The sequence below is a fragment of the Protomyctophum parallelum genome (assembly GCF_964188405.1).
Source record: "Protomyctophum parallelum genome assembly, chromosome: 5".
NCBI lineage: Eukaryota > Metazoa > Chordata > Actinopteri > Myctophiformes > Myctophidae > Protomyctophum > Protomyctophum parallelum.
In genome coordinates this window covers 28,940,781-28,960,802 of record NC_139702.1, presented here as the reverse complement: position 1 = coordinate 28,960,802, position 20,022 = coordinate 28,940,781, and the positions used below count along the sequence as shown (strand labels likewise).

The window sequence follows — 20,022 nt, the reverse complement described above, 5'->3', positions numbered from 1 at the left end:
TCTGTGGAAACCATGGCCACAAGGTAAACATGTGTACACCTCCCCTTGTCCTTGAATGTATTTACTACAGCAGATTGGACAGGAGGAGTCTTTCAAAGCATCCTGGATAGTAATGTGTGGCAGAGAGTTGATTACATGCCTGTTGGCCGGTGGAGAAGCTTGCAGCGAGTCCAGGTGGTTTGCCAGCGCCTCCATGACCTGTGCCCGTCGCTCTTCCGGAGCCATCCACTGAACCTCTTGGTCTACATGCAAGGGCAGGAGGGGTGTATTTGATTCTTGAGTATGAGTAAAGTCCACGTCGCCGTCGCTTCTTTTGTCTTCCATGAAGTTCATGTAGATATGTAAGAAATACAGTACTTATAGTACCGTCCGTATAGTAGGCCTATACTCTGCCGTTGAGGGGTAAAGTTGTGATTTCTCTATTTCTCTTTCTCACATACTATCTGTTGCCTGAATGATATTTAGAGGTCCCTGATCAGTTATCATGTACTGCATCGTGATGTCACAAGCCGTGCCCAAATATGGTCTATCAAACCTGGCTTAGGTGCGTTGTGCTGTGGTGTCTACTAGTTCAGTTGTTTGAGAAGGCAACTTAAAATGTACTGTACATGCACGTTGAGGGTGTGGGTTTGAGTAGCTCACTATAAGTACATTATGATTGAGGATGCATGTATGATGATGATGATGTATAGACCCACGTGATCCCACATGGCCTCACATAGGTGCCACTGGGGCCATGGAACCACACTAATTTTGAACTAGAAAGGCACACTTCTGGGAAATTTCAAGTGTGGTTGCGCTCACGAGTCGTGAGAAATCCGACTAGTCCTAGCCTTCGATTGGTACATTGTACCATCGTCCTCCTGATGGTAACAAACGGTATTGACTGAGCTCCCCCCCCCCTTTCTCCCCATACTGTACATGTTTTTTCCCTTACGTTACTTTCTTTATATGATGATTTCCTTTTTATTCTTCCTTTTTTTGTGTATATTGTGTATGTACATCTCAAAATGTACTGATTGAAAATGGTAATGCTTTATCATGGATCGTTTTTGTATTGACTTAATGTCAATCAATCAATCAATCAATCAATCAATCAATCAATCAATCAATCAATCAATCAATCAATCAATCGACTGTATAACGGACAGTATCCGAGACCAACAGTGGGGGGCAGCAATACGCCAAATGGCTTCTACACAAACTGGTCAGAAGAAGAACATAGTTACCCACAATGCAGTTGTGAAAACAACATGGTGGTGTGTTGCTCGTTTTATTCTTTTATTACTCTGGTGTTGGTTGAAAGCTGACTGCTCTTTTATAACTCTATGGTTGATTGCATATTCCATACACTGACTGGCTGTTGACACCATAGATATTGACACCATGTCCTTGGGGGTTGACACTTTCAAATACAAAGACAACTAAAACGTTGCGCAGTTGCAATCGAGGAAAGATCCAAGATGTATGTATGACAGATTGGATTAAAACACTTTTTAACTAACTAACTACGGACCTACTACGGGTTTTAAAGGCTTTCCGCAAGGCAACCGGACAAGTGGGGCAGCAGGGTAAGCACCTTAGATTTTGCATTTGTACATGTTCAGAGCCATTCAAGGGCAAGGGTCTTGGCTCCGTAGCAGCAGCAGCAATACATTATAGCCTACATTGTTTTTTGTTGTACTATACAAACCTAATAATACCTGTTGTCATAGCACCCGTTTTAACTATCTGTCTGTGTTCCCTTTGTGCCCATAGCCTACTGTATAATGGAGATCTCTGTATCTGCCTGTCTGCTAGCTCTGGTCCGTATAGCTCTTAAATGCATTCGGCATTAGAGCATATGGACCTTGGACCTGTCTGTCTGCGTGCTAGCCCGGGACAGCTGGGGACCCTCGGTTACATGTATAATCTGTACCTTTGCAAAAATGTAGTTAGTACGTGTTTGCCTAGCCCTCCAAGCAGAACCCAATGGTACTGAAGTTTCTGACTTTTTGACGACACAGACCATTGGGTCCTGTTCCAGCAGTACCATGCCACCTGGTACGCAGACATACATAAAACATAAACAACGTGTTTACGGCCTGTCTGCGCTCTTTGACGACATTTTTTCGTGTGAGGGTTTCTGAATATGTGAAGTATAAGTACCCATACATGCCGCTGCGAATATCTCCTGTGGCGCGGAAGCCGTTAAGTATTTTTAATCTTTGTTTGACCGATTTGGTCGCTTTGATTCTTCTCTTCCTTCCTTGTTTATTGACACCTCATTGTACCGCCTATCTGGCTAGCTAGTGGCGCTATAGCTATGACAGAGCAGACCAGAGGCAGGGACGTAGCCGGCACAAGCCAACCGCACACCGGGAGGCGGTACAATAAACGGTAAACAAACAAGAAGAAATAAAGCGACCAAATCGGTCAAACAAAGATTAAAAATACTTAACGGCTTCCGCGGCTTTGCAGCGGAATGTATAGGTACTTAAAGTTCACGAATTCAGAATAACTCAAAGAAAAAAAGGCCGTCAAACGGTGCAGATACGTTCTTAGAGAGAATATTTATGTCCGCGTTCTGGAATTCCCATACGAAAATTAGTTATGAGCAGGGACCCTACATAAAACTCATCAAAATTTCAGAAAAGCTTTATGGAGGGTTCCGAGAGGGGCTAGTGTTTGCCTGGGTTGGTAGTACTAGGTCATAGCATAGGTACTGCAGAAATAACTAATATTATTCCCTTTGGTGGGTGAGTCAGAGGTACTGCAGCAATAATTCATATTCTAAACACAATTATCTGGTCTTCCTGTAATTCCAATCTACTCCAAAATCTCATCAAGTTGAAAGTACCGTGGGTGGAACATATGTACCAAATATGACATATGGTAAAGGCTCATACATACTCCAGTTTGTGGAGATAGGCTATCACCGTTTTATGTGATAGCTTATCTCATAAAACAGTGATAAGAGTTGAGGCCATCATACTTGCGGTGATGTCCTTAAGGATTGACCCCGCCTCCCTGTGGTTTACCCAACTTCTAGACCAATCAGTGAACGGGGTGATAGCTCCAGAGTGAAAAGACTTGTCTGATAGTAAAAACAGAGAGATATGGGTCTGTGTCCGCGTGATAGCTGATCATCACCGCGACTGACGTAATGGTGTCGTTTTCCAACCCTTTAAAAACTACACCGGAGTATGTATGTGAGCCTTTATTGTTTTCGTGCTGTGCTGCAAACAAGATCTGGACACATGCCCACCCAATACATTACCTACATACCCAGACAGAGCTGTCATCACCCTAAGTTTGCGCTCTGCTGCCATTATATCAAGATATCACATTATTATATTATTGTCTCCACTCCATTATTCACAACTGCAAAAATCATTTGATCAACTTTAAGTGAAAAAGATTCTCGTTGATTATTCTGGAAGTGCTCTGAGAAACAACTTGCACTGTTGACAGGTGATTAAAGGACAACTTTAGTTTTTTCCAACCAAGGTTCATGTTTTAGGTTGTTAGAGAAAATAAAAGGTGAATGTTAATTTCATTTTCTGCTTTCTTTCGTTTTAGATTTTAGCTCTTTTTGACAGGGGGGCAGGGGCATTCGAGCATGGGGCTAAATATGTATTCTTTTACAGAATTGTATGGTGATTTATTATTTTTTATTATTTACTATAGTCCCGACTCCTAATAAACCCCAGGAAATTACATCTGGCCACGGAAGATCACAGGATCTACTGAATGTGAAGGAGGCCTACTGGGGGAAGGCTTATACTGTGTGTATAGGCTCAATATGTCAGTTTGTCACATTCAATAGATCCTGTGATCTTCCGTGGCCAGATGTAATTTCCTGGGGTTTATTAGGACTATAGTAAATAAAAAAATTAAAAATCACCATACATTCTGTAAAAAAAAATACATATTTAGCCCCATGCTCGAAGGCCCCGCCCCCCCTGTCAAAAAGAGCTAAAATCCCTAAAACTAAAGAAAGCAGCAAATGAAAGAAAATTAACATTCACCTTTTAGTTTCTCTAATAACAACCTAAAACATGAACCTTGGTTGGAAAAAACTAAAGTTGTCCTTTAAACCAAATATGTTACTCCTTCCTTAATTGTGTGTTATTGTTGAAGTTGAGTGTAAGAGGAGTTTCTCTTCTTAATACATCCTAATTAAGATGTAGGATTTAAATGGTTTTATTCCAGACTGTGGAGTCCACTCCAGACAGCAGGTGCAGATGAACTCTCCAGATCCAGCCAGGCCCATTTCAGTGAAACAGGAGGAAGAACCTGAAGACCAGCCAGAACTCGGTACGTTTCACAGTCTCTTGTCTTTCTTCCCCTTACAGCTGCGTAGTGTGTAACATAAACTGTTAAAGGTGCTGTAAATTATGTTTTGATTAAAACAAAAATATTTGTAACTGCTCCTCTGCACAGACTTAAGTGCAGTTAGGAGTTAAGTTCTTGTTCTTTTTTATATTATTTTCTTTCTTATCTTTTGTGGAGACTCTGACATGAAAGAGCTCCTCTCTTCACCTTTGCTCTGTTTGTTCTGCTCAAACATGCCCAAACCCAACAGGTGATTGAAATGAGGTGATTATCTGCTTAGGTGAGCCTAATTCAACCTGCCCATGAACCAGACAAACAGACCACAAATACAGAGCACAGTAGATGGCACTATCTCACCATGCATTTACCATCTAAATACCGAAATATACAGTTTGCTGCCCAAACAAAAATACAATTTACCATATGCATTTTCAGAAAAATAAGCGAAATAAAATATTACAGCATACCCATAACTGGGACAGCTACAATATTGTTAAAAAGTTTGTGTTTTTTGTTTGTTTTTTTAGCAATTGAGGAAGACGTGAGACTTGAAGGAATTACTATCCGAAAAGAGAGCTATTTAACAAGATACAAATAATATTCATTTGCATCTTTTAATGCTGAAGAGATGAATCCTACTCATTTGATGCCAAAATGGCCTTTCCTCTGGCGCCATCTTTTGGACAAACTCTCCACTTGCACACAACACTAGATGTCAGAAGTTACTATTCTGTGCCTATCGGGTCGCAACTCGGACAGGGCTGAGTCAGCTCTACCGAACTTCGCGACGCTCGACACGGCGCCCTTTAGCGCCCTCGGTGGTGTCTCTCGTGGCTGAAGTTCGGTAGAGACGGCGCCCCCTCCGCCGTGGTCTAGGAACGGGGAGGCGGGGGAAAGGGGGATCTGTGGGGAGCAGTGTAGGAAAGACTCGCTAGCGTCTGTACGGCCTTATCTGGATTTGGTAAAAAAGTGGCGGGTACAATTGTTGAGGGGGGGGGGGGGGGTAAGGAAGTATGGCTGCAGAATCATTAAAAACATATTCTTGCATATATTCTGGCATGTGGTGCAAAGCTTTGAATATATACTCTTTTAGAGTGAACGTTTTAAACTCAAATCTTTGCTTCTGGGAGGTGGTCCCTGAAACAACACATTTTCAGATGGGGGTCAGCGGCCAATTTCATATATTTTTGGGGGTCCTTGACATGAAATATTGAGAACCACTGATATAGAAACTTGAGATTTTTCAGAAAAAAAGACACCTTATTCAATTCCTTCATTTCAGAGCAGTGCGTGCAGTCCAGACTGCAGGTGAAGATGAACTCTCCAGACTCAGCCATGGACATTTCTATTAAGGAGGAACCTGAAGACTACCCACACTTCAGTAAGTTTAACCTCTTGAACCCTAGCATCCCTATTAACCATTGCAGAGGTAACATTTCCTTGTGTGAAGTATTATGTTTTGATATCATGGCCCCTGCAAGGGATGAATATCAACATAAACAGTGGAAATGTTAACATAAACGGTACGACAAAACCAAAATAGAGCCAGAGGGATGTGTCTTTCTGCAAGGAAACACACCAGTACAATACTATACTCTACTGTCTGATAAAGGGAAATGAGGCCTAACACATTTACATATCCAACTTGAAAGAGTGGTGGCACTCGGAAATAGTTCGTATAGGTATAGGTGTAATGGACAAATGGTGAGCAGGCTGGCCACCGGCCAGGCTGACCCCAGAAGAGGCAGAGGCAGAGGAATTCCTTTTCAGGTTTTTTATTGGTGTGTGTGCTGTACAACGGGAACAAACAATATACAATGTTTGGCATCAGTAAACATAATATCCAACAAACCAAATCATAAATAGCAGTTAAATCCAATAACTTCAATAGTAAATAATATTCATATCATGAAAGAATTAATATCCCAATAAGTCATGATCATCGATAATGTAGGCCTAATTTGTAGGATGAAAGCATCAAGGGCAGCCTATATATACACACAATATCAAACACATACACAATACACACATATATCTATATATAAATATAATATGTCGAATACACAGTATATATGTATACACATATATATATATATATATATATATATATATATATATACATACACACACACACACACACATATACACATATATATATATATATACATACATATACATACACATATATATATATAAACACACATATGTGTGATGCAGTTAGGCAGGCCAAACACTAGGTCTATTAGTCCACAGTTCAATTCAATGAACCATTAAGGAAATAAACAACTCAAAGAACTGCTGGTCATTGTATAAACAATATACACAGTGAGTCCATGATGGGTGATTATGGCAAGGAATAACAGTTGGGTTTCCAGAGGCTTTCTGAGTCACGTTTGGTTCGTGGATGCACACAGGTGGAGGGTTAACAGAGAGATGGTGCTGGAGGTTGGTAGACAACAAGCCGGTGTGGTGAAGCATGCATGAATGAGTGAGTGAGTGCAGCTAGTCCTATTTGTAGCCTCCCAGATCTACAAGCTCATAGTGCGCCACCGAGTGGCGTGCTACGAGCTTGTAGGTCTGCTATTTTCTTTTTCTTTTTATGATCAGTACTTTATTTTTGATTTTTTTACAAACACATAAAACATAAGACCTACAATACAAACACAAGCAACAACAGCAGAGTACGTATTCATGGATAGACAATTAAGATGGATAAGATAAACAAAAAATAATAAAAATAAAGGAAAAATCAAATTAAAATGTGAAAATAGTTTACATTATTTACACGACCAAACGCAGAATCATCAACCGTATCATAATGTGTAGTAATACAATAAACAATCAAGAGGGCATTGCCTATGGATCACACCAAGGGACCTGCCACATGACTGAGGAACACGTCCCACTTCAGATCATATTTATCCAACTGATTATTCATCTTAAAGGATAACCTCTCCAAAGCAGCCACAGTACCGAGCTGAGTGAACCATACATGTGCTGGAGGTAAAACCTCAGACTTCCATTCCTTAACAATGATCTTCCTGCCCACCATTATTGCCGTTTGAATCCAGTCAGCTAGAGGTGCAGGGAGGTGTTTTAGTGGCGATGGATCACCCAGAATAAAGAGAGCCGGTGTATAAGGAATATCCTGGTTTGTGATTTGCATTATATTCTCATGAATAGCACAGCATAGCGTCTGTACCCTAGGGCACTCCCATAATACATGAATAAGTGTACCGAGGTCCTCATCACACCTCCAGCAAACCGGACTATCTCCGAGCTTAGCCTTGAACAATCTTCTCGGAGTCCAGTAGACTCTATTCATTATTTTAAATTGAACTAATCTGGTTCTAAGTTCACGGGACATCTTCTTTGAGTTCCGTAGAATCATCTTCCATTCACCGTCAGTAAAGGATTGATTTAAATCGACCTCCCAAACACTCTTTAGTAGGTCTGCTATTTTTGAAAAATCATGAACATGTGGTGCAAAGCTTTGAATATTATACTCTTTCAGAGCGAACGTTTTTAACTCAAATCTTTGCTTCTAGGAGGTGGTCCCTGAAACAACACATTTTCAGATGGGGGTCAGCGGCCAATTTCATATATTTTTGGGGGTCCTTGACATGAAATATTGAGAACCACTGATATAGAAACATGAGGTTTTTCAGAAAAAAAATACCTTATTCAATTCCTTCATTTCAGAGCAGTGCGTGCAGTCCAGACTGCAGGTGAAGATGAACTCTCCAGACTCAGCCATGGGCATTTCTATTAAGGAGGAACCTGAAGACTACCCACACTTCAGTAAGTTTATCCTCTAGAACCCTAGCATCCCTATTAACCATTGCAGAGGTAACATTTCCTTGTGTGAAGTATAATGTTTTGATATCGCTTCACTTCAGACCTTTATTTATTCTCGAAAGACATTGAGGTCACTCTCATTTGCAGTGTCGTTAAGATACACATAATACAACATTTCAAAGCAATGAACGAAAACAGAACAGCAACATTTCCTCATCGCGTGACATAGCACGTAGGCTATGTTTAAAAATAGTTGCAGACACTTGGGGGTAAGTTTCTTATTTTCACACTTTATTACGGTAGAATTATGTACCGTTAGCATACATAAATAGATGTGGTAACAGCTAGAAATATATGCATTTACACCAGCAATAACCTGTAGATGGTAACTACTTGTTCATTCTAAAAGTGTGTTGTGTTCCCACCGAAAGATACAATATTTTTTCAGTGCGAATGAGGCGAATGAAACGTTTTGTTGCTTCAGTACTATTCAGTCCTGCTGGAAAATCTAAACTGAAGCGATTGTTTGCTTCTCCCTCACTTCGCCCTTCACACATTAATGTTGTTAACGTAGGAAATGTTGGATTCATCCATTTGACAACTGGATTGTAAATTATATATTTTACTTGGTGAATTTTTCTTATTTTCACACTTTATTACGGTAGACTTATGTACTGTTTGCATACATGAACTGAACTCCCTACAAAAGGTTTGGAAAACTCGATTCTATCTCCCCTTTAATACAACCAAATGGTATTGTATTTTATAACATTTTTGAAAAAGAGACGGGGTCTCCAGGGAATGTGGTTTAGGGTATGGAGGTGAGTCCTGGTCGGAGGACACTGAAAGAAGACTTTCGCAGTTGAAAGGATGTATTACAGCCGTGGTCCAAAGTGCAACAAATATAATGACTAACTAAAGATATGGACAATATGTACTCTAAACCAGGTTATGTAAGTTCATACAAAAAGGCTGTAAAATTATGTAAATGTTCTATCTAACATAAGATTCACATTATTATGGCAAAACAAACAATGCATACATACTATGAGGTAACATACAAAGAAATCTAATAATAAACTACACAAACGAAAACTACAAATAAGCAATGTCTAGTCTAGAAAACATACCTTTGTGCATCCATCCACACACAGCAAAAATAAATAATTCTATAGCACACAGTGAGTAAGGGCCGATTCATAATCCTATTTTAGAGCCGAATAAAAGTGGGTTCGGCTCTGTAGAGCCAACAATTTGACGTCATTTGAGGTTCGGGGGGGGCGGGTACTGTCCTAAAGTAGGCTCTTCGGTGCTACTGAAAATTTCTGACGAGCTGAAATCATTTCGGCACTACAGTGCCGAAACAGCCGGAAAATAGGAGTATGAATCGGCCCAAAGTCCTTACCCGTTTGAAGATAGATCATAGCCTATTATTGGTATGCATTTTGAGGCAGAAATAGCACAACACACAGGAAAAATAAATTAGTGCTTTTTGCTTCTGAAACAAAACAGCGCTACATGAGCGCACACACAACACGCACACATGAACACATGATGGCGATGTTGCACAGATAACTGTCTCACAGAGATACGCACTGCAGAGTACATGTACGTGTGTGTCATGAGCTCTGTTTGTCGCGGGGATCGGCATGTGATCGGGCTAGCCAATCGCAGCTCTGTGTCAAATGGCGGTGCGTTGCAGCGGAATTCTATAGGGTAGTGTGTGTGTGGTGGTGTAGCAGAATTAGCTGTTAATAACATGATGGCGATGTTGCACAGAAAACTGTGACCCAATATTAGCTACTTGCTTCCCGACATGCATCTGTATCCCAACATGCATTTCACTGTTTGACACGTGATGGGCAATCAGAGGAATAAAATGGTGGGGCGATGCTAGGAGGTGATGTTGGCGAAAACTAAGTAAAATTAAGGACATGTTGGGTGTTTTTAAGCAGCGCACATTAAGGCGAGAGCACAGTGCATTGTTGCGCGAGGTGCGCCGTCGCATTTGAAGATGGATCGATCCCTAGGCGAGCAGCGGTCTTGCGCAGTGCTACGGAAGAGGTATGACAGATAGACAGATACACATTTGTATAACTAATAGTTGGATATGTATATACATGTGTTAGCCCTCATTTCCCTTTATCAGACAGTATAGTATTGTACTGGTGTGTTTCCTTGCAGAAAGACACATCCCTCTGGCTCTATTTTGGTTTTGTCGCACCGTTTATGTTAACATTTCCACTGTTTATGTTGACATTCATCCCTTGCAGGGGCCATGATAATGTCAAACTGGTTCTGCGCTCCTTAGTGCTCTCTAGTCAGTGAAAGGCCTCACTCACACCTATACATCTGGCATACAACAATGTTGCATGGTAGATGTAAACAAGATGTAAGTGTCATGGCCGCCCCAATGCATTTCCAATGGAACTCACGTGGTTTGACACAACATTTGTGTTAGATGCTGTTGTACGGCTTTCGGCTGTGTTTCGACAATTGGAAATGAATTGCGAGCTTGCAACAGTCAACAAGTCTCATGCATCAGCTATACAACATTCTGTTGTGACAGTGTGAGTGAAGCCAAAGCATCAAAAACAGCTACATGTTTGATGCCTGCCGGAGGGGGAGGGGGGAGTGTGTTTGTACACACACATATTTGCCTAGTAACCCTTTCAGGTCAGTGTGACCTGTCAATACACACACTTGGGTAAGGTCAGTGTGGCATTTCTAACATCTATCATGTTATTTTTCTGCTACTAGATGTCCTGCACATCAAAGAGGAACAGGAGGAGATACTTCAAGGACCGGAGGAGCCTGATGCGTCAACGTTGATATTATTAGCAGTGAAAAGTGAAGATGACGATGAAGACATCTCTTCACACTGCTCTGAAGTTGAAGTTGAGCTTGAATCTGACACTGAAGTCATTGAAGACGGTGATGATTGGGGGGAGACAAGTGGGGGTGTCCACACTGGAGAAAAACCTTTCCAGTGTAAACTGTGTGAGAAGAGTTTCAAGCAGTCGTCTCAGCTGAAGACTCACCAGCATGTCCACACTGGAGAAAAACCTTTCCACTGTGAACATTGTGACAAGAGTTTCAGCCAATTAGGATCCCTGAATAAGCACCAGCGTGTCCACACTGGAGAAAAACCTTTCCAGTGTAAACATTGTAACAAGAGTTTCAGTCAGTCAGGTTCCGTCAAGACACACCTGCGTGTCCACACTGGAGAAAAACCTTTTCACTGTAAACATTGTGACAAAAGTTTCAGTGAGTCAGGTTCCTTCAAGAGACACCAGCGTGTCCACACTGGAGAAAAACCTTACCAGTGTAAACATTGTGACAAGAGTTTCAGTATGTCAGGTTCCTTCAAGGTACACCAGCGTGTCCACACTGGAGAAAGACCTTTCCACTGTAAACTTTGTGACAAGAGTTTCAGTCAGTCATCTGTCCTGAAAAGACACCAGCAGGTTCACACTGGAGAAAAACATTTTAACTGTAAATTTTGTGACAAGAGTTTCAGTCAGTTGGTATCCGTGGAGAAACACCACCGTGTCCACACTGGAGAAAAGCCTTTTCACTGTAAACATTGTGACAAGAGTTTCACTGAGTCAGGTTCCCTGAAGAAGCACCAGCGTGTCCACACTGGAGAAAGACCTTCAGTTGTTGTAATCTAAAAGGTCACCAGTTTATTCACCAAGGGTTCATGTTTTAGGTTGATATTAGAGAAAGTAAAAGATGAGTTATTTACTTATTTATTTTTATTTTTTCATTTGCCGTTTTCTTTCGTTCTAGCTATTTTTGACAGGGGGCGGGGCATTCGAACAAGTGGTATACAATGTATTTTTTTATAATTGTTTTCGGCAATTTCTTTATTATTATTATTATTATGTACTATAGCCCTACTAGACCACAGGAAATTACATCTAGGCACAGACAATTACAATTTATTTATTGAATGTGAAGGGGGAGGTGACAAAATTACATATTGAGCCTACGACACGGTATGGCATCCCCCGTATCCCCCTTAACATTCAGTAGATCCTGTGATCTTTTGTGGCTAAATGTAATTTTGAACATTCTGACTGTTCAAATCTCCAATGTGCATGTGGAGTGTGTCTGCCTGTGTGGCAATGTGCCACTGCCTGTGACTTGAATCACACAGTGCGCTGGCCTGATAGACTCCAGAATCTCAATCTCACTTGCTGTGCTCAATCTGGCTAATGACAAGCCTCTCAGTTGTTCACAAAAAAAAAAAAAATTCTGGAGTCTATCAGGCCAGCGCACTGTGCAATTCAAGTCACAGGCAGTGGCACATTGCCACACAGGCAGACACACTCCACATGCACATTGGAGATTTGAACAGTCAGAATGTTCAAATGTGTTTATGTCCCCCACAGACCTAGTGGAATAATACAATATTTTTGTATATCTTTGTAAATATTGTATTTTTATATACAATTTTTGGGGCATTTTTTATTTATTTTTGCTCAGTCGACTATTACCGTAGTCGACTAACAGCAAATGTATTCATCTATCAGTCGACTATACAAATCCTTAGTCGGGGACAGCCCTAAATAATAATAATAAATATATTTTATGTTTAGGGAAGTGGATAAAAAAAAATCTGAAACATTATGGATTTTAATACTGCTATTGTCTTGGCACAAACAATAACATGACCCAGTAATATGGCATCTCAAGTTACACCATTCTGTCAACCTGACCCAGTGCAATTCATCCATTAACAATCAATCTTACAGAACAACAACTGTTTACTAGAACATTCTGGTATAATAACTTAACTCTGTATTACACTATTCTCTTCTCCAAGCACACACAGGCGGCTGCGATTTTCCGCTGTAAAAACTTTACCCCCCAAATGTTTACTGTACAATATCCTTTTTTATTACATGATGTTTTGAATATTGTCATGATGAAACGAATACACAGGACCTCAATGGTAACAAGCCCTGGGCTTATTGGGTTATCCTTTTAGCATTCTTTTGTATGAATCTGTTTTTGCAAACTGTTAATGGAGTTTTTAATCAATCAAATTGACTTCATTAAATATTTTTGCTACGAAAGATCTTCTGACATCTGAATTCATCATGCATTGTGAAAATTATAATGGTTTACAATCTTTAATACATGTTGTATGTTGCATCCTGTAACATCGTTGGCATATATCCTTTATTTGAATTATATGAATGAGATGTGACCAGACCTGTGCATCAATGTGCAGTGATGGAAGCTCAAAACTGATTGATGTAGTTCTGAAACAAAGATTTACGAAGTGATTATTCTATAGATTACTTTTGAGATTAATCTAATGATAGATGAGATATATAGATGCTTTGTCCTGGCTTGCGGACGTTCATTTTGCACCAAGCAGCCATCAGTAATTCGGGATACAAAAATATCACAACAATTAATTAAACGCAATATCAAGCAGCGAAAGTAGCCGTCTGCATGAGGAAACGAGTACACTTTGTGGAGCTCTTGTAGACTACAGCCGACGTTACGTTGAGTAAATGTTTAGCAGCATAGTTAAACATGTCTTTGTGATTAGCAGTAGCATTGCAATAGAGAAGAATTCTCCTGCAGTTTACAAACAGCCGATAGTGTGAACAATTAATCAATGACAATTTACTGTACCATTAACAACCTATAAGGGAAACAAGTAGCATGTGATGTGTCAAACTAAGGGGCTTTCATGATGCCGAATCCATTCCAATCATTAGTTTTGCACCAAAAACACTCCTTGGGCTAAAAACTGCCATAGCGTCATCACAAATGTGATGTCAGCACATTTGGGTTGTGGCTATGGCTTTTATTATAAGCTACACCAGACCACATAATATATTATATCATAATATACTATACACCCTAATATAATTATAGTACAATACAATATATACAGGGGGCCGTCACAATGCCAATTATGAAACTTGCTCAACATATGCAAGTTAGCATCCGGCAGTTTCTACATGCTGGGGACCCATACTCAACATTTCTAACATAAAACCTTGGTGTACTCAACATGTCCGGGTTCACAATGGGGCTCTATGGGCTGGCAAGTAGACAAATCATGTTGAAGTCCTATCCTGAGACATTGGTCGTACCATCGTCCTGATTGACCTGAAACAGACTGTGTTGACTGTATAATGGGTGCGTTACTTGATGAATTGAAAATGGAGGACCCTGATGTAAACAACTTTGTGCTTTTTCTGGTTTTATCCTCATAGCAGTTTTTGTATTGACCTGTATTTTTGTTGAAATGTACCCATTCTACATACTGTGAATAAGACTTTCAATCAATACCAACAGTGGGGGGAAACAATATGCCAAATGTTTACACGTCTACGTCTACACAAACTGGTCAGAAGAAGAATATAGTAGTAGTTAGTTACCCGTAGTTCCAACTGGAAATGCAGGTTCCACAGATAATCCAGACTAATACACAGTAATATTAGTACAGCTGCCAGCTGGGAAAGAGGAAAGACGCTCTTTGGGTGTGTTTTTCACAGTTTGATTGTGAAATGTGAAGTATCAATATTTTAGTCATGAAATAGAACTTTTAGTATTTGCTAAATCTTTCTTATTTTCACACAATACTGCTAGATTCAAATGTATTAAAATTGTAAGCTCTGAAAATAATGGACGTCACATAACCCTGGCCTATGCAATGGATTTCTAAATCCTATGAAATGGATTTCCTTTGAAAATCCTTTGTCAATATGCTTAGTTGACAGTTTGATCAAATTCTCCTTCATGAAATTGATTTTTAAACGTGTTCATGTTCAAGATCTTGCCCCAGCGGTACTGTGTCCTCAGGTAAAAGGGCCAGGTAGGCCCACTAATATAACCACAAGGGGATCAGCATCCGGCAACCTCAAGGTAGCAAAGCGTTTTTTTGATTGTCCCTGTTAAATAATCGTATAAATCTAAAATATGTAGATGATTGTATGATTGACAGCTTGAAGAGGCAATTAGTTAAACACTTTTGTCCCATCGCAACACCCAGCGACCAAAATGATGAGATTCAAGAGACTAGAAAGTATTTTTATCTTTCATTGGGAACGCACATTAAGCAGTTGTTAATACCGTGTTTTGTACGTGGAACATGAAGGATGGAAATGGGGGGGGGTTACACTTGAGGAATCCAATGTTGACTTTCATTTCTGCTCCATCCTGCACATGGTTGTGTGTAAAGAGGCGGTTTCTCCTGGACAGGAGAGGAGCCCCAGTCTGCGCCAGGAGCCTCCACACATTAAAGAAGAACAGGAGGAGATACTTCAAAGACCAGAGGAGCCTGAGGGGTCAATGTTGACATTACCAACAGTGAAAAATGAAGAAGACGATGACATCTGTTCACACTGCTCTGAAGTTGAAGTTGAACTTGAATCTGATACCGAAGTCACTGAAGACAGTGATGATTGGGAGGAGACCAGTGAAGGTCAGTCAGTGTCAGTCTTGGGACGTAACACGTTTACAAGTAACACGTTTCTGTAAAATCGTTATTTTAAAATCGTTATGTTACTTGCTGTAACACTTTATTTTTTACATTCAGTAACCTGGTTACTGCATGGTGCGTTACGCCGTTATTCTTCCGTTATTTTTCATGTAGTCTCGGTGGAGACTGAGAAGAACTTTCTGTATGCAGTAGGGCTGTCCCTAGGATTTGTATAGTCGACTGATAGATGAATAAATTTGCTGTTAGTCGACTAATAGTCGACTGAGCAAAAAATAATAAAAATAAAAAAAGTTTTCTTTTTTTTTTGCCCCAATTTTATTATATAAAAATACAATATTTACAAAAATATACAAAAATATTGTATTATTCCACTAGGTCTGTGGGGGACATAAACACATTTTTTAACATTCTGACTGTTCAAATCTTTTTTTTTAACAACTGAGAGGCTTGTCATTAGCCAGATTGAGCACAGCAGGTGAGATTGAGATTCTGGAGTCTATCAGGCCAGCGCACTGTGCGATTCAAGTCACAGGCAGTGGCACATTGCCACACAGGCAGACACACTCCACATGCACATTGGAGATTTGAACAGTCAGAATGTTCAAATGTGTTTGTGTCCCCCACAGACCTAGTGGAATAATACAATATTTTTGTATATTTTTGTAAATATTGTATTTTTATATACAATTTTTTGGGGCAAAAAACATCGACTAAGAGGTGGTCAGTCGACTGAGACCCGTTCCGATCGATTAGTCGACTATTTGACTAATCGAGGTCAGCCCTAGTATGCAGAGTGCCTGCCGTGTGAGACAAGTGCAGGGATACATATGGGAGAGAGGGTGGAGGAGCCAAGGAGTTAGTGAGTGAGTGAGTGTGTGTGTGTGTGTGTGTACACGTGTGTGTGTGTGTGTGTGTGTTGTGTGTGGTGACGCGCGGCGGTTATATTTGTTTACTGTCTGACAGACAGTCATAGCGGAGAGCATATCGTGTTCAAATGGATTACTTCACGTTTGTGGAGACAGTGGAGTTGCTCGAGCACAAAGAAAAGTGCATCTCTGTAGTCTCAAAGTAAGTTGTACGGCACCCCACCTCCTCTGCTGCTGCCTGCTGGCACGGCGAATGGGACGGGAAACTTTTGTGTTTGTTTGTCTCTGTGTGTGATTGCGTGTGTGTGTTTGTATGTGTGTGTGTAAGTGTACATGTGAGCGAGCCAGAGAGAGAGAGCGCGCGAGAGAGAGAGAGAGAGAGAGAGAGACAGACACTGATAGTGGTGCCACGCTATGAGATTGTAGATCTGTTATTTGTCAATAGCTAAAGTATAACCCAATGCTTAAAACACCAAAATGGGTTCCCGTCCTGAATGGTTTAACATAGGGAGATAACTTACATGTGTGGGGGAAACTGCAGTTGCAATAATAGGTCGATGAAAAAATACAATTAAATCAGAAATATTAACAGGGAAGCCGTAATGCTCCTAACAAACGGAGTTGTTTGATGATGGAATCCTTCAAGACTCACCAGTTTTAACATGCCTCTCTCCTCTTTTGCTCCCCTCTATCTCTACCCCACCCCCTCCACCATCTCTCTCAGGAGTGAGATCCCAGTCATCCCAGACTCAGTTCTTCTCCTGTTCTGAGTGTTCATACTCCTTCACATCTCAGGTCTTCCTTCATAAACACATCAGGAGGAGACACAGTGACCTCTACTTCCAAATGCTGAGGAATGGACAGATCACCTCAGCAGCCTGTCAGCAAATCAACAGCTCTACAACCAGCCAGGAACAAGGAGGCACTGATGAATGTCATCAACCGTTTGCTAAGACTTTAACTCAACCAGGTGGAGAAAAACCTTTCCACTGTAATCACTGTGACAAGAGCTTTATTCAGTCATCTGACCTGATGAAACATCAGCGCGTCCACACCGGAGAAAAACCTTTCCACTGTAACAATTGTGAAAAGAGTTTCAGCGAGTCAGGTTCCCTTAAGAGACACCAACGCCTCCACACCGGAGAAAAGAGATTCCACTGTAAACTGTGTAACAAGCGTTTTACTCTGTCAGAGCACCTAAAGACACACCAGAGTGTCCACACTGGAGAGAAACCATTCCACTGTAAACATTGTGACAAGCGTTTCATTCAGTCATCGAAGCTGAAGGCACATGAGCGTATCCACACCGGAGAGAGACCTTTCCACTGTAAACTGTGTGACAAGAGTTTCAACGAATCGGGTCAGCTGAAGATACACCTGCGTGTCCACACTGGAGAAAAACCTTTCCACTGTAAACATTGTGACAAGAGTTTCAGTCAGTCAAGTCACCTGAAAACCCACCAGCGTGTCCACACTGGAGCAAAACCTTAAAACCTTTCCACTGTAAACATTGTGACTGAAGAGTTTCAGTCAATCAGGTCAGCCAAGGATAAACCAATGTGTCCACACCGGAGAAAAACCTCTACTGTAAACAGTAAACTTTGTGAAAAGAGTTTCAATGACATGTGTACCTTGAAAAGTCACGTGTTTATTCACACCAAGGGAAACCAACTTCTCACTATAAATTAGCTCGCTGGGAGGATCAAATTAAAGTAACACCTGTTTGGGTCGGTAGGGAGGTGGATAGTGACTGGCATGACCCCATAGAATAAACAACTCAACAATTCATTAATTTAAATTTTCATTAACAATCATGATCACTGTTACACACAAGACAAACATTTGCTTGCTTGTAGAGATCTACAATGTCATCATCTGAGATGAGGATGTAGCCGTGATCAACGCATTATGCAGCCTACAATATTTCTCAAACGTCACAAGATAACATTTTTGCACTGGAGAAGGTTGCGGTAGGTCAGTATAGACGCATCTACTGCAGCATTCAATGTTCTGATTAAACATGTCCCTTTCAATGCATTGATGGCATTCAAATCTAGCCTGGCTAATAAGCAAGACTCATATCACACTGAAGGCAATTATTTTTTTGCCAACGGCAGATCCCTCGATTCATGTCTGGATTATTAGCCAGGCCAATTCAAATCCGCTATTATAACCTGAATACATACCTTTTTAACATTTTAATTTTTTTGTGTGTTTCGTAATCTGAAGTTAGTGGGAGGGGCCTATTTAAAAAAAAAATGCCATAAATCACGAAAGCAATGTCCAATCAATGTGGTTTAATCAACCCAGAGCCAAAAGCAATTCCATGTTCATACATGGGGGCGCTGCAAATGTAATGTTTGTTGCATTTTTCTAAAGCAACAAAACCCTTCAAAACTACTACACAAGATCACAGGAGTGATGTGACATTGTAATTGGCTGCGGCATTGGATTGAGGCAACCACACTGCAATCTTTCCCCAAAATTGTGACTTTTCTAGTTTAATATTAGTCATCAAAATCACATTATGCATAATGCACTGTATAGCTACAACTACCATTTTCTTTCTTTTAAAAAAACTCATGTTTTGTAGTGTTTTACACACAACATGCAATGGATTTGAGAAATAGGTTGTGAGAGAAATGTATGCTGCACCACTGGCAACAGTACCCCATAGACCGGGCAAGATGGAGTTTGGATGGGAAAGAAGATTAGAGTAGTACTTGTAGGACTTGTAGGAAGTAGTACTTCCTAATGTCAGACCCTGGAGTCCTACAGCATGTATTGCAAATAATGTCGTGTTCACTTATACTATAATTGACTTTCTAAAATGGTTAGCCCCAAACTTGATTCTGATTGACTGCTTTCTGATTAGACCACATACTAGATCCCACGATATTCTACACCTTAAATCAGTTTATATCATTCCCAGGTGTGTTGCAGTGATCCAGCATATTTTTAGCTAAACTATAGGGAAGGTAGGCTAAGCGCTTGATTTCCCAAACCCTGGCCGTGCGGGCTTCTAAGCACCGTCGGCGCTCATTGCATGGTGAGTGGTGACTATTCCCTTGTCACTCAAAACAGCTGTTCACTAGGGTGCTATTTATACGAGGATGGTGTTCATATAAAACGTCAAAATAAAGTATCGTTTGCTGCTGTCATTTATATTAGTTACCGTTTTGTTTCTCTATGTATTTGTTTGGCAAAAGTTGAATGACTTGACTAACTGAGAAAACAATGAAGTGTCTCTTTCTGGTGGCCGCAGATTGTAACTACTTTCTTTAGTGAATTATTTGGATTAGTTTCATGATTATCATGTTGCCATGTCTGTAACTGTTTTAGAAAAGCAATAAGCCACGCAAGGTCTGAGGTTACCTTCTATTTTATAATGTCTGAGAGGGTTGGAGGCACTCGACTACGTCACCACGCCTCTCAGGCTCAGCCATTATAAAAGCGTGCATGCATCCGCCTGGGTGACGGCAGACTGCTGGGCGAGCGCTGGTGCTTTGGCTTGGGGGGTCAGATCAACATATGGAATGTCAGAACACGTCAGCTCCATATATGGAG

At 40.7% G+C, this 20,022-nt stretch overlaps 1 protein-coding gene across 2 annotated transcripts; it reads left to right on the top strand.

Moving 5' to 3' along the window:
• The first annotated feature begins 1,363 nt into the window (after positions 1-1,363).
• LOC310858599 (uncharacterized protein) lies at positions 1,364-12,131 on the top strand. Of its 2 annotated transcripts, XM_083764780.1 has the most exons (5): positions 1,364-1,571; positions 4,195-4,299; positions 5,605-5,698; positions 8,020-8,118; positions 10,876-12,131. In XM_083764780.1, exons 3-5 carry the CDS (start codon positions 5,632-5,634, stop codon positions 11,787-11,789), a joined length of 1,080 nt encoding a protein of 359 aa, XP_083620906.1. In that variant the 5' UTR covers positions 1,364-1,571; positions 4,195-4,299; positions 5,605-5,631; the 3' UTR covers positions 11,790-12,131. The 2 variants fall into 2 exon arrangements, with proteins under 2 accessions (XP_083620906.1, XP_083620907.1); XM_083764781.1 differs by lacking the exon at positions 1,364-1,571 and having other exon boundaries at positions 4,287-4,299; positions 5,600-5,698; positions 8,025-8,118.
• Positions 12,132-20,022: the final 7,891 nt, after the last annotated feature.

Coding starts and splice junctions, on each gene's coding strand:
- LOC310858599 (XM_083764780.1), top strand. CDS start 5,632: ATGAACTCTCCAGACTCAGCCATGGACATTTCTATTAAGGAGGAACCT. Junction 5,699..8,019: donor TGAAGACTACCCACACTTCA/GTAAGTTTAACC, acceptor CCTTCATTTCAG/AGCAGTGCGTGCAGTCCAGA. Junction 8,119..10,875: donor TGAAGACTACCCACACTTCA/GTAAGTTTATCC, acceptor TTCTGCTACTAG/ATGTCCTGCACATCAAAGAG.